General features: G+C 41.6%; 1 protein-coding gene across 1 annotated transcript in view; it reads left to right on the top strand.

Annotated features, from left to right (window-relative positions):
* Positions 1–663: 663 nt before the first annotated feature.
* The window catches only part of LOC146525768 (chromodomain Y-like protein 2), a 49,296-nt gene continuing 34,129 nt past the window's right edge, over positions 664–15,830 (top strand). The window contains exon 1 of the mRNA XM_085155561.1: positions 664–1,046. Within this exon, the coding sequence (XP_085011687.1) occupies positions 1,023–1,046 (24 nt within the window). The 5' untranslated portion in view covers positions 664–1,022. The remainder of the gene's footprint in view (positions 1,047–15,830) is intronic.

Here is a 15,830-nt window from a genome sequence, read left to right as displayed (position 1 = left end):
CTAGAGAAGGAAAAATACTCTCCTGTTTGTAGTCAGCGTCTTTTTTCAGGTAATTTTTACATTTGCTCTAAGGTAGAGCGGATATGAAAATGCTGCAAAAGCATTCATACTCTAAGGTTTTCATACTCTAAGGTAATTCATCCAAGGTTCTGTGAAAGATGTTGTGATCAAGACCTGGTCTGTGCCAAACAACCAGTTATTCTTCAGATTTTAGATAGGGGTTCCTACCCGGTTGTCATGGGAAGAAAGATGGCCACACCCTGGACAGGTAGCTAGTCTGTGGAGGGCAAACACAGAGAGACAGACAGCCATTCACGCTCTATAGCCAGTTTAAAAGTGCCAGACTCAGAAGGAAGCTGGGTGACCCGGAGAGAACCCATCAGAACCCCTGGAAACAGGGAAAAACAAACCTTTTGTTTTTAATCGCTTTATTTTTTACATTTTATTTATTAATAAATAAATAAATATTTTAAATATATTTGATGCTGATGCAAAGTTCAGTAAGAAGGTCTACCAACATCAGTAGCTAGTGATTAATCATTACAGATAGTTCCGCTTAACTTGTTCTAGATATTTCCCGGTGAATACAAATAAGGTAGGTCAGATCTTTCTATGACGCCACAGTGGACAGGTAAAGGGGATCATAGAAAGGGATCTGACCCAGCTGGTGTGTGTAAACACAACGCGTATAACGTCTCCCGCTGAGTGGATTGCAACAGAGCTCAGATGAGCTGGGCGCATGCAAACCATCAGGCTACATTCTTAGTCCGGGACTAATTTTTAGTCCTGTACTTCGGTATATGTAAACAGCACCGCCCCGATGGTTGCTTGTTTTAAGCGTGGAACGATCCGCCGGGCTCGATTGACACTGTCTGAGCTGCTGCTGCGGATTGCTCAGAATAACAAGGCTGCTCGCTAATTCCCGTCTATCGGGGCTTTCGCCGAAACACCGAGAGAGTAGGGTCCAAAAAAAGCCAACAAGGCAGGCAAGAACGCCGCGCCGCCGCTGTCTGCACCCAAGAATGGCTTCAGGAGACCTTTACGAGGTAGGATAAAAACATGTCTAAGGAAAATGCTCTGTAATATTGACGAATAATGGAATTAGGAAGTAAAGGGAAGGGCGTCGCGTATGCAAAAAGCGGTGTCCTAAGCCCTTTAACAGACGAAACTAACCCGTTTTCAAGCTTGGCAAAGACAAGATTGCCTAATTTAAGCTTATACTTTATGTCGCTTTTGATATACTTTGTCATAATTCTTCACGACTGTAGTAAATGGATAAGATGTAATTTACGGGCTGAACTCCTCAGTGTGTCGCCGAGTTGAAAGTCGTGGTAAAGTGACAGCAGCGCTGAGCGAACGAGCATGGTGAATAGCTACAGACGGAGTGATGGTTCTGAAGGTGCACATACGTGCCAAAAGATATTTTGTCATCACAGCCTCGACAGCGGCGTTAGTGTCACAGGCTGTTTGGCAGACAGAATCAGACACCGGTTTATTTTTGTCAAACGGCGTACGCAACTCGGTGCGAGCTTCTTTCATGGTTGATGCGTGATTTTTGTGAAATTGTGACTCTCGTAGTTATGGGCTTAAAAGTTGCCCGAATGGGTGACAGGAAGGTCACGCTGCCCCCGTGCGCAACATCACTCTGGGAGTGTGTGGGGGCCCGGCGGGGGGGCCGTTCAGAAATTGCACAAAGGCTGGCTCCCTCATCAGTTGTGTCAAATCTGACACATGCTGTCATTAGCTTTTGTCACTCTGGTGTGGTGTCTCGTGTTTGAGCTCATGGTAGAGACACAGATGGGTCTCCCAAGGACAAACAAGTGTACTTATTTAAAGTAATGTACAAAGTTTAAACATGTCACAAAGTCCATCTGAGGAAAAGCTTGGGCATCCACTGAGTGTTTTTAAGTAGATAACATTATCAGCTCACAACACTGCCAAATAACGCATGATGAGTGAAGCGGGATGTCAGCTAAAATACAATAGACTGAATAAGTGAGTGGCATTAATTGCATTTTCCCAAATAGTTAGAACCACTGACTTTAATATTCAGTAAATGAGTGCTCTTTGTCCCAGAAACACATTAAAACTAAAGTAAGATAACACAAGGTTTCCAAAAAGAGAACACATTGGGTTACGTTTTACACTTGATCTTTACACCACCACCCCTCCACTCTCTTACTACTGCCACTATTATTTAGTTTGTTTAAAAAAAACAGTATTTACTTAATTGCTCCATTTTGTTAAGCATAAATTTTGGCCTCCTCTACCGATGAATCCAAGGTCTACTACTGATGATGTGTCCCAAATTTTAAAAATTTAGATCAGAATCGAATCCCTAAACCTAACCAGGGAAAATGGCAGGCTAGCTTGGGTAAAAGAACGAAAGTTGAGGCTCACAAAGATGTGTGCTGCTGGTAAAGTTTCTGGGCTGCTTTCCTCATAAGCCATCCCTCAAGATTTTCTCCATTAAAAGCAATGCGTTGTCCGGGATTGTAACATCTAGTGCTTTACTGAATCATTACATTGGTGTCATGCATTCATGAACTACCACTGAGCTATGAAAGCTACTTTCAAGACATTATGCAGTAATTACTGTTGATGTGTGGGGAAAATCCGTCAGCATGCTGTTCACTTGTAACTGTGTGAGTGTACCCTTACACAGGTGAAGTTATTCTGAGCAATTCTGTACTTTTGTTTTGAAGTTTGACTCTTGACACTTCTTCTTGTTCTAAACGGGCTGTTGCCTTTATGTGAAACCTGCCTCATGTGGCAGCCTGTACTATAAACCTCAAGACTGATCAGTTTTGTATAGAGCTGAAATGATTGATCATTGCTGAGCTGGTTTTGCTAACAATAATCTGTCTTTGAGTCATTTCTCTGCTAAAATGACTACAGCTGCATCTGATGCCACAGTTGCCAACTGCCACAGTTAAACTGTTTTTAACTGGAGAAGCTGACCAGTGTTTACCTGTGCTGCGTACCTTTTAGTTTAAAAATGACCATGGAAAAGGGTTGTTTGACATTGCTGCAAGAGTTAATTAACTCTTGCTAATTTAATTCAGTAATAAGTTTTGCGGCCTGTTACCTGATCCATGATAAATTAAACATGATAAATTGAATGTCAGTTCCTCTCGCACTCTGTTCCTTCTTCCATTGTACTTGGAGCTTGGTACCCAATCTCGGGTGGGAGTGATGATATCTACCCCCTGACCTGTCATCCTGGCTCCCCCTTGCCGTACCTAGAGCAGGGCGATATGACCAAAATATTTATCACGATATACATTTGAAAATTTGCCATAACGATATAACTGACGATATAATTGACACTAGACAAAATACTTTACAACTCCTCAACTTTATTAGTGCAAAAAAATAAAAAACCATCAATGTATTTTCACTTAAACAAGCAGCTTTTTTAAGTGCATTAAAGTTATATAAAAAATTTAACAGTGCAAATGCAAATTCCTTGCTGACAGTTCAGCCAAATGCATTTCCAGTGGAAATTGGCCGACATATCCTCAGCATAACCATGTATAATATCCACAAAACTTAAAAAGAGGTTATACACACAAAATACGGTAATATTATGTTGAAGCACAGTACTTATCACTCCGCGAGGCTCCTGCCTACGGTAGCCGTAATGCTCCGACAATCCATCAAGGGTTCGTAGCTTAGCAAAGTCGTACTAAAACATTTGACAGATTTTTCAGCGCCGTGTACCACATAAAATCGTTTCCGGTCAGTAAACACAACCAGAATTCATACATAAAGCACACGGGATTATAAGAGGCAGTGTCGATTTTCAGAAAAATCAAAGGTTTGATTTTAAGTGTGCCGTATTTTCCAAAAAAACACGCTAATAACGACGGTCCGCTAGCATGCTCTACCAAAAACAGTGCTTTGTTGTGTATCTGACAGATGAAAGCCAAACCAGTTCCACATCACTGAAGTTGCAGCATTTTTACAAACCAATTCTGGTTCATCTGTTTCATTCAACAATCCACTTTCGCTCTTCTCATTCTGCATCGCCGCCATGTGCGTATGTAAACAAAGGCACTGCGCATGCGCGTTTTACCCATATTCTATCGCGATATTTCATTTTCTTATCGTTGCCCAACATTACACCGGTATTACCGTGGACAGTATGATATAGCGCAGCCCTAGCCGTAGCATGTGTGTTGTATTTCGTCAACCTCTAGCTGTGAGAGCAGTCCCTTCTACCGAATATTGTTTCACCGTCAGTAGTGGGTATCGAAGATTCCATAGGTTCCTCATCCTATTCATGTGACTGGGGTTACTTGCGTAGTAGCATTCCAGCAGCGCCCTATTTTCGTCTCTTGTCCTCCGATGGCTTCTTGTTCCAGTAGTCCACTTCTCATCAGGGAGCCCTGGTTCCTTAGTACCTGACGAGGACCTTGTTAATGCGGGCGACATCCGAGCCAGTATGGCTTCATATTTATCTGTTTTGCTCATGTCTGCGGTGGGCTTGGTTAGCATAGTGGGTCTAGCCTAGGACCCTTACTGGATACACACGCCCCAGTCGGGAATCGAACTTGCGACTCCCGCTCTTACCACTACGCTATCCAGCTGCTTAACGGTAATAACAAGATCTGGGCTATCAACACCTAGGCCCTGCCTGTGATGAGGTACACCTGCTGGGATAATAAGCTGGCTAAAGGATGAGATGGAAGCCACTGACATCAAGACCAGGAAGCTCTTGACCATGCATCAAGGGTTTCACTCCAAGTCCAGCACCCTGAGGCTGTCTGCTAAGGGGAAGGAAGGAGGCCGGGGACTGGTGAGCATCAGTACCACAGTCCAGGATGAGACCACGAACATCTATGAATACATCAGGAAGATGGCCCCAACCGACCGCATGCTCAGTGAATACCTCAGGCAGCAGAAACCCAAGAAAGAGGAGGAACCATCATGGAAGGAAAAGCCCCTGCACGGTATGTACCACCGGCAGATAGAGGAAGTGGCTGACATCCAGAAGTCCTACCTGTGGCTGGACGAGGCTGGACTAAAAGACAGCACAGAGGCACTAATCACAGCAGCACAGGAACAAGCTCTGAGCACAAGATCCATAGAGGCTGGGGTCTATCACACCAGACAAGACCCCAGGTGTAGGCTGTGTAATCCAGCACATAACAGCAGGGTGCAAGATGCTAGCAGGCAGGGCATACATGGAATACCATAACGAAGTGGCGGGCATAGTATACAGAAAGACCTGTGCAGAGTATGGCCTGGAAGCTAGTGGAAATGGTGGATGGAAAAAACAGAAAGAGGACACCCCTCCCCATATAATACAAATGATTATTATTAACTGAAATGACAAAAGTGGCACACTTATGGAAGAGTTTAGGGTAGAGTCACTCATGCATCTAAGGGTTAAGAAAACTTCTTCAAAACATCTAGCCCATTTAAGAACACTGTTAAGTAGGTAGGTGTATGATTGTTACAGTCTACAATCAAGAGGCTCTTTCATGAATTTAAAGAAAATTTACAACAAGATGCAAAGCATTGATTACATTCAAGAACAAGAAGGCCAGATAAGACTTGGCCAGAAAACATCTTAAAGAGCCTGCACAGTTCTGTAAAAACAATCTTTCAACAGATGAAACCAAGATTGATTAGTACCGGAATGATGGGAAGAGTAAAATATAAACAAGGAAAGTGAAAAAGTTCATCGTGTCAAGAATGCCACATCTGTCAAATGTTGTGGAGGCAATAATATGGCATGGAAATCTCTTGCTGGCAGTTGTTGATGTGACTGCTTATAAAAGCAGCAGGATGACTTCTAAAGTGTGCAGGACTGTACTCTCTGCTTAGATTCTGTCAAATGCTGCAAAACCGATTTGACAGTGCTTCACAGTGCAAATAGATAATGACCCAAAACATACGGAAAAGCAACTCAAGAATTTCTCAAGGCAAAGAAATAGGATATCCTTCGATGACAAAGTTAGAAACCTGATCTAAACTCATTAGAGCATGCCTTTCAGTTATTGATGACATAACTGAAGGCAGAAACCCACAAACAAATAGCAGGTGCAGGTCGCTGCAGTAAAGGCCTAACAGAGCATCTCAAGGGAGGAAATGGAGCATTTGGTGATGGCTGTGGGTTCTGAAACTTCAAGCAAGTATTAAAAACAATTCAAACTTCACTTTATATATTAGTGACGTTAGTCACTTTATAAATCCTTGATCCTTTGTAAATGGGAAAGTACTTATAAAAATGGCTGCACTTTCTAAACACCTAATGCAACATTCTCTCAAAGGCTTTAAATAAAACCTTTAAACAAAGCATACTTCAATCAAATCATTAAAAACAAACTCTGCTGTGGGGGTGTAGAGAGGCAAAAATACAAAAATGTGTAATTGTCCAAAAACCTATGGGCTGTGCATTGCATTTAGCATGCTCATTAGTATTTAATTTCATGATGAAAATAAAAGCAAGGTGATCACAGTCAGCATTGTTTTTCACATTTATAAAGAAAGGCACCAAGTCTTGATACTTTTATTTGAAGAGGAAAACCTTAAGGTTTCTCGTAGGTTTCTATTGGAATGTTTGGAAACCCGTGTTTTTATCTTTTGCTGTGCAAAGTTCTCTAAACATGTTGAGGAGTCAATGAGATGGAATCTGTGCCAAAAGGCATTGGAGTAAATATGTAGTCATGTCCAAGAGTAAGTGAGAGAGGCTGAGACCAGTGCTGTATATTAAAATTCAGTACTTCAGTGGTATCATTTGATGTTGGGGAAAAAAGTTAAATATTTGACCTGCAATTATGTGGCTGGATTCAATATTTGGTCTGTAATGCTTTCTCTGGAGGGTGTTTCTTAAGTTTGTTTCTTCTTCTTAAATTTGGTGTTTCTTCTTAAATTTCACTTATCTATTGATTCATTTCTTTAGTTCTCAGTAAACCAGATAATTGTTTTCCTTCTTAGCTGAAAATAGTTATTGGTGAGTTGTGTTGAGCACGCATGCACGCATGCACGCACGCACGCACACATGCCACTTTGTTTGGTACACTTGCTTAACTGCTTGTTAATGCAAATATCAAAGCATAGCATGGCAGCAACATGCATTTAGGAATGTAGATATGATAAAGTCTGCTCTGGTTCAAACCAAACATCAAAATGAGGATGAAAGGTCATTTAAGTGTTTTTGAATGTGGCTTGGTTGTTAGTGCCAGATGGGTTGTCTGAGTATTTCAAAAACTGCTGAGCTGCTGGGATTTTTCCATACAAGCATCTTCAGTGTTTACAGGGAATGGTGCAAAAGAGAGAAAGCATCCAGTGAGTGGCAGTTCTCTGGGTGAAAATGCCTTGTTGATGTCGGAGGTCAGAATACAGTAGCCAGTCTGCTTCGAGTTGAGGGGAATTAAAGAGTAACACAACCCAAGGCATGCAGACAAGTGTCTTGGAATGTACAAAACACAACCTTGAACACACAAAGCCCTCAAATCATCAAAGACTTGAAAGTTGTTGAAGTTGTCAGGGCACCCAGACAGAAATATGAATTAGCTGAGAATGGCAAATGACCAATAACTTATACACAGATAACTTTATTTATTTTATTTTATTTTGCCTGTCCTGTATGACACTGTAGCAATCAGAATTATTGTCTGAAGGCCAAGAAAAATGCCCAACAATTTACATTCCCAAGTGGACCTTTTGCCAAACTGCTCCACTTGATTTTCATAGTTTATTCGATCTTTATTATTTATTTTTATTTTAAGTTATTACAGTCAGAAAGGACAGGACTCGGGGATGGGAAAGAGAAATAAAAAGAACAGAGAAGTTGGGAAGAGAGTTAAGAGAAGAAGAGGGAAAGGCAAATGGAGGAGGAGAGGGATAGAGAGAAAAGACATTAAAAATCTGCTTCACTACCTGCTGAGAAAAAAAACAAGCAAAAAGAAAACAGCACAGAAGGGAAACTATAGCAACAACCAACATAAGCATAGGTATCTGTAAATAATAAATACTGAATCTTACTGAGCAGCACACAAGACCGGCAGCAGCCAACCAAGCCAACCTGGAAAGAGCTGAGGAGAGCTCTAGACTGACTGACTGAGCCAGGCCCCTCCAAGCAGCCACTGGGAGTGACCCAGTACATGCCTGAGCGCCCAGCCCCGGACACCAAGAACCACCAGTGGACTGACGGCTGAGGGCATCAGCCACTGGCAGGGAGTGTGTGTGTGTGTGTGTGGGGGGGGGGGGGGGGGGATAGGCCTCCACACCTGGGGGGTGCCTGAGATGTTCCCAGAGAGGTGAAGTCTAAGACCTGTCCTGACACATAGTCATAGACATAAAGAAATGGGCACACACAGACACAAGCATGCATTTCCACCCTCATGCACACATATACGAATATTCAGCACTCGTCCAACGTGGAGACAAGCAGAAATGAACACTGTACGCACACTCACACTCCCCAAACATAGTCTATAACCCAGGTCCAGGTACCATCACCCCCAGAGGGGCAATTTGCCCCCAGACCCAGGAGATGTTGCCCTTTTCCCTGGGGTGGAGACAAGCAGACCGCCCCGGTCCTGCAACAGCAGGGAGGCCCAGCATCCCAGACCCCGATGGCGAACAGAGAACGGGGGTGTGAAGATCGCATAACTCTCTCCGCCCGCTCATATGTGGTGTTGCTGCGTGCTGTTCTAAAGTGCATTTAAAGCACGGGAAGGGCATGGTGCTTCCTGCCCGAAAGCAGCAGGTGTCAGCACGGCCCCTCCCGAGAACCCTCAATGTCTACATGTATTTAAAATTGAGAGGTGGGCACCAGCGCCAGAGGTGAGGTTGAATACACAGACCATATTCAACCTGGACGCCGTATAGTGTGCCCACCCCCACGGCCCTGTATGTATCTGCTATGAGAATATTAGCAATGTGGATGTCTAGGTTGTGAAATAAAATTGAGGCACAGGTGGCCAGAAGGGGACAGAGGAAGAATGTCTCCCCTGCACCTCAGTGATGCACCTGTACACCAAGGCCCTGCATCTGTGGGGTTGTGATGGAGTGGGAAGAGGGAGGCAGTTGGGGGGGGGCTCAGCTCAGCTCAGCTCAGATAACTTATTTTTGATTGACTAAACAGCACGCTGATGACGGGTGTGGTTGGCAGCATCATAATTTTGAATTATTGGATAGTCTGTCTGTCACATTTTCACAAGAATGGATAATGGTGGTTAAAGGTCAAAGTTACTGTGGTCTGGCATCCATTACATTAAAGCGTTTTTTAATGCTTTCCACATCTGCAATTCTTCTAGGGCCCGCTTGGGTCTCAGTGATGTAAATTTTGTCATCAGATAGTGAGCATGAAGGACCACATAAGCAGGGGTGCACATGAGTGGTCCGCAGTTGCGCATACACTGTCAAAATAAAAAACGCCACCAGATAAGAAATTGCAACACGCGTTTGCGTACATAAGATTTTCTGGAGGAGGACAGACATTTGTTTAGAACTCTTAAAGATGTCGAAGAAGCAAGCTCCTTTAAGCAATTACTTTGGTGTTCCTCCACCTCCAAAGAAATGTCAGGAGTCCAAACCACAAAAGAAGCACGTATTCTCGGAAAAGTGGTTGCAGGAGGTGAGCTGGCTTCAAACAAATGATGAACGCACAGAGATTTGGTGCAGAATATGCCGTGAAAATCCCACTCTAGTGGACAAAAACAGCCTTTTATATGTACGCAAACGTGCGTTGCAACTTATTTTCTGGTGCGCGTTTTTTATTTTGACAGTGCATGCGCACCTGCGGATAACTTATGTGCACCCCTGCACATAAGCATGTGCCTGCCTTTTTTTGTGACCATGCTGATTCGTCCGTGGAGATTTTGCATTAAAATGCATTAACTACACATGTGCCAAGGCTGTGGATTTTGAAGAATTAGAACAGGAATGCCTACACGGCTGTTGGGTCTTCAGTTGTCTATGTCCATGTCCGCAACATAGTATAATCCAGGCTTAAGTGAATACAATACTGTGCAAAAGTCTTGAGCCATGCTTCATGTCTTTATAGCTTGATGAGAAATGTCTGCCACAATTTATTGAAAGTGGTGCAAAAATACATGAATATACAATATATAAAGCAAAAAGCTTTATACATAGCCTGACCTCTCTTAGACAGCTTTTTTTTTTTGTAATTTCATTATGTAGTCTTTGGTAATAATTTTCCAGGCTTCTTGAGGGATGTTCAGCAGATGTTTACTCCCTTTTGTTCTCTGTCAAGCTGATCCCACAATATTTTGTTGTTGAGCTCCAGGCTCTGACTGGTAATGTTCCATTGTGTTTTTGTTTTATCCAGGTTTGCTTTTTACATTTGTACAGTTGTATTAGCCAGTGAGGTCAATCTTACATCTGTTGATAATTTTGATGAATCAATAATTTAAGATGTTAATCTCTCCACATACGCACTGTATCAAGAGGATTAGCATGCTCCCCAAAGACCAGTGCAGCAGAATATAGGCTTACAGAGTTGGCGAAGGAAAAAATTGTAGACTTTTAGAGCTGGATTTCCCAAGAAAATGAAATTGTGCTAATACGCACTGTGGATTTTGTTACATTTGTGTCTGCAACCTGTCTGCATTTAGTGTCTGAATAACTTAGATTATTATGCAGTCAAGTGGTGGACTGAGATCGTGCCTCTGCAAGTGAAGGAAAATGTTCAGCAGTGGAAACTCTAGTTCAGCTTGGTGTTTCTGTGATACAAATGCTGTTGCAGACCTGATATGTGAGGTGTGATGGTCCTCTGCCTCAGCTAGGCCTGCTGCATGTTTCCTGCTGTTTGCTCCTCTGTGTTGCCCTGTTGCAGGTTCCTGCTAGCTGGAGTTCATTTCCTCTGGAGCACTGAAGAACCAGCTGTCTCAGTCTTGCTGCCTCTCTATACAGCCATGCCATTTGTTTGGTTCTCCTCAGCCTAATTATTTTAAGCTTTCCACTACACAACACCATATACCTAATATTCAAATTCATCCAACTGCAAATACACTAACAACACCACAGGTCTCATAAAGTTGATTATGGTTTCTTTTTCAGTGAATACACTGGTCAATTTTGGCTAAAGTTGTATTTCTCCTGTTACTTGTTCTGGCTCATGAGTTGTGTCGAATCCTGGATGCAACCCATTGCAGTTGTTTTGGTTTGTGACATGTAGAATAGTAAAGTCCATTATCTGCTTTGTGTGCTCGAGAATATAGTGGAAATAGCATATTTTGTTAAGGCACCATTGGAGGAGGCGGCTTCAGTATAGGCATACATGCAATTTCAGGTGGGCCGTTGCTATGTTGGAGCGAGAACTGTCTTTCAGCAAGCTGATGACATGAACTTTGGTAATCCATGCATCTTTTTAAAGAAACTGAACTCTTGTCACTTTAGTTTTTCATCTACAGAAGAAGAAGCACTTACATTGACATGGATGGTAAAATATTTTGAAGTTTATGTCAATTCTGGTGTGCCAGTGGTGGTATAACTGCTTTATTAGCTAAAATCTATCAGTGTGCATTGCTAGTACCTGCAGGCATTGATAAAGTAATTGGTAAGCTTAGACTTATATGATTCTGATAATTGAAAACCAGTTCTAATATTTCCTAAGTGGCAACAATGTTTGATTGCCATCCTTAGGTGGTGGTGGATGGATTATCTACAACTACTTACAGGTGGTTTGGGCAAATGTGTGTGTGTTACCTACTCTCATTGAAAACATTCCGTCTCCTATTGTATTTCATTTGAGATCAGTCTGTTGTTATGGCTCCATTCTTATGGAGAGGCGTGTGATGGCTTACTGCCTTGGCTGGGCCTGCTGTATGGAATCTGGTGTTTGTCCCTCAGTATGTCCTTGCAGGTTCCTCCTAGGTGGAGTTGATCAGTTCAATTGGGAGTACCTGACCAGTCTTACTGGAGCATTTAAGACCTACCTTTCTTGCTCTCCATCCACCCAGTATCATGCTATTTGTTTGGGTTAAGCCTGGTAATCTTAGATTTTACATTACACAACACCATATGTGTTTTACACTCAGTATTCTTCCAACTGTTGACACACCTCATAAAGTTAATGATGTTTTATGCCTCTTTTAGTCGATACATTTCTAAATATTGGTTAAAGTTGTGTTGTGTCACACCTTATAAGCCAGAGTATGATGGTGGTTAGAAATCCACTCTAACCACTGTCACTATCTGTCGTCTCTTTATGGTTACAGCTGTAACCATAAAGAATTTTCACATTGTATACCTGTGTTGACATCCTTCACAGACCTTTGCATATGCTCGTTCCCACTTGTTAAGTCTGAGATGATGCTGAAAATGAAATTGGCAGTTGAGGTAGGACGTGCCCACCTCCACTCTCCCAGCTCATATTTAAATACTAATTGTTACGAAACCTCTCTGGTGTATGCTACTTAGCCCTTCTGTCTACCTCCTCCACTTTTATATTTTTCTCTGCATGTGATTCAGTTACATTTCTAAGTGCACCATTATGTTGGACTGTAAGCGTTTAACTCTCATGCATGTTCTAGCAACCACCTTAAAGCTTACCTGTCAAAGGGCTGTTTACACCTCTAAATGATGGTTTCAGAGTATGGTTAAGGTCACAGCTGGACTTTCTAATCATCTGTTTCTTGGTAAACAGACAATAACAGATTTCAGGTCCACTGTAATTTCCGTTTAAGTGAATATTCAAAAATATCACTGGACTAAAATCTGAAAATCGTTTTTTAAAGGGCTTGGTTTTCACTGGTTTTATGTGTGGGTGAAAGGGCAAAATGCATAAAAAAGCTACATCTACAAAAGTACCCATGTAATCCTTGATATAGCTTAAATATTTTTATTAAATATTTTTACACCTAAAGCTGAATTTAATATAGAGTCCAGAGGTTGGACAAAAACTAGAAATGCAGCTGAGACAAATCATGTTATTTTATTTATTTTAGGTTAAAAAGCAAATGTAGAGATGATCTGAAATGGTTGACTTAACATTATTTGCTGGTCAGTATTGGCAATAAAAGCCAATCAGCGTCATTAATTTTTTAATGATGTGTCTGAATCTGATTGAGAAAGCAAGGAATACTACATGTTCATACAGTGGGGATGTCAGTCACAAGGTGGTCTCACCATAGTGGAGACTATATACCCACTAGGGATGGCTGTAAGTCAAGAGGGGGTAAAGTAAGTCATCTTCTAATCGGAAGGTTGATGGTTTGATCCCTGGTTGTTCCACTTTCCAGTCTGAATGTCTTAGAATTTTTCGGCCGGATCTTGAACCCTGAGTTGTTCTCTGATGTGTTCATCAAATTATGAATGTGTGTGAATTTAAGATAGAAAGCACTTAGGTATAGAAACAAATGCTTGTGTGAATGGGTGAATGAGGCATGTTTTATGTAAGAGTTTAGAGTGAACTGTGATAGTGTTGGGATGGAGGCTGTTTGCCTTCAGGACTGCCTTATTTCTGTGTGGCATAGATTCAACAAGGTGCTGAAAATACCTCACATCTCCTGTTCTCACCACGTCCCAAAGGTGTTCTGCTGGATTGAGATCTGGTGACTGAGGAGGCCGTTTCAGTCTAGTGAATTCATTGTCTTGTTTAAGAAACCAGTTTAGATTATTTCAGCTTTGTAACATGGGACATTATCCACCTGGGACCAGTCATCCAAAGATAAATGCACTGTGATCATAAAGAGATGAGCATCGTTAGCAACAATGCTCAGGCAGGCTGAGATTTACATGATGCTCATTTGGTACTAAGGGCACTAAAGTGTTAAGAAAATATCCCCAATACCATGCATGTCATCTAGTAATAAGGAGTTTAGTCCTTTGATCCTTGAATGCTACAGTATGCAGAATACAGTAAGCACTCGGGTGAAGAAAAAAGTGCTTGTACAAATGTGTTTGAATGGGTGAATGAAGCAAGTTTTATGAAATTTGAGCTTTGGTTGCTCAAGTAGAGTTTAATAGCACAATATAAAAACCAGTCCATTTACATTTACCATAAAATTTTGGTGAGCTAGGGGGAATTATTGACTCAGTTTCCTGTTCTTGGCTGACAGGAGTGGCATTCAGTGTGGTCCAGTGTGGTATTCTGCTGCTTTAGCACACCTCAAGGTTTAACGTGTGATGTTTTCAGCATACCTTGGTTGTAACAAGGGGTTTTTGGGTTACCCTTCTGTTGGCTCAAAGTAGTCTAGCCATTCTCCTCTGACTTCTGGCATCAACAAGGTATTTCACCCAGTGAGCTCCCTATCACTTGATTTATTTTCTCTTTTTTGTGTATGGGAAAATGCCAGTAAATCAGCAGTTTCTAAAAAATTCAAACCACTTATCTGATGCCAACAACCAATGCAATAAGTCACTTAAATCATCTTTCATCCTCATTCTGATTCTAGGTTTGAACTGAAGCAGGTCTTCTTGATCATGTCTGCATACCTAAGTGCATTGAATTGCTGCCATTGCAGATATTTCAATTAACAACCATTTAAACAGGTGCAGCTAACAAACTGATTGGTAAGTATAATTTACATAATGAACCGAATGTTGTATTCAGTAAAACATGATCTAGTGATTGAGACCATAAACTCATCAGGAAAGTGTTTACTGAGGCCAAAGTTCATTTTCCTATCGACCTCTATACAACTAGACTCCCATTTTGCAGCCAGAGGAGTTGCCCACTGCTGGCCAATAACTGTTACATTTTTTACATTACCACATACAGGATATTGCGTGTACTGTGATTTTGGCTATTATATGTAAAGTGATCACTTTGACAGTGGCTGCAAGGAGGTTGTGGGTTGCAGTACTGGGTTGGTTAACCAGTCAAGAAAATGGATGGGTAGATGATCACTTAGAGGGAGAATTAGAGGCAACTGAATGTTTTTTTTCTTGGTCTGTCATCATGTACAGACTCCATCTGGGAAACAATGCAATGGAAACAATTCCTTTTTTTTTTCTTTTTTTTTTTTTTGATAAATGCTATTTTGGGGGGAGTCTCACCAAAGAAATATGCAAATTCACTAAATCTAGTGACGGTATTGTAAAGCTGGGAACATTAAGAAGCAATGCAAACCAGCCACCTTTTCTCCTTGATTTTATGGGCTTAGAACCTCATCACATTGCTAAAGCTTGTGATTAAGCTTTAGCAAATCCTAACCAGTTACTACTCCTAACCAGTAGTGACTGGTTAGGAAGGTTTAAAAAAACTGTCATTAGAAATTTTCAGTTAAAGCCATTTCCAGAGTTTGATCTTTCTTTTAATTAAATTTGTAACATCCAGTGACCACAGGGTTGACAAAGCAAAGGAGAGAATGTGATACTGAAGCTAAATGATGCTTTAAAATCAGACAAAGGATATAAAAATATGTCTCTAGCTTGCAGTTTTCTATTATTCAATTTAATTTAATTCAATTTTATTTATATAGCGCCAAATTACAACAACAGTCGCCGCAAGGCGCTTTATATTGTAAGGTAGACCCTCCAATAATACATACAGAGAAAAACCCAACAATCATATGACCCCCTATGAGCAAGCACTTTGGCGACAGCATGAAGGAAAAACTCCCGTTTAACAGGAAGAAACCTCCAGCAGAACCAGGGTCGGGAAGGGGCGGCCATCTGCTGCGACCGGTTGGGGTGAGAGAAGGAAAAAAGGATAAAGACATGCTGTGGAAGAGAGCCAGAGATTAATAACAAGTACGATTTAATGCAGAGAGGTCTATTAACACACAGTGAGTGAAAAAGGTGACTAAAAAGGAAAAACTCACTGCATCATGGGAATCCCCCAGCAGCCCATGCCTATTGCAGCATAACTAAGGGAGGATTCAGGGTCACCTGATCCAACCCTA

Source organism: Neolamprologus multifasciatus, chromosome 1 (genome assembly GCF_963576455.1).
Source record: "Neolamprologus multifasciatus chromosome 1, fNeoMul1.2, whole genome shotgun sequence".
NCBI lineage: Eukaryota > Metazoa > Chordata > Actinopteri > Cichliformes > Cichlidae > Neolamprologus > Neolamprologus multifasciatus.
This window is presented reverse-complemented; position numbering and strand designations above follow the sequence as displayed.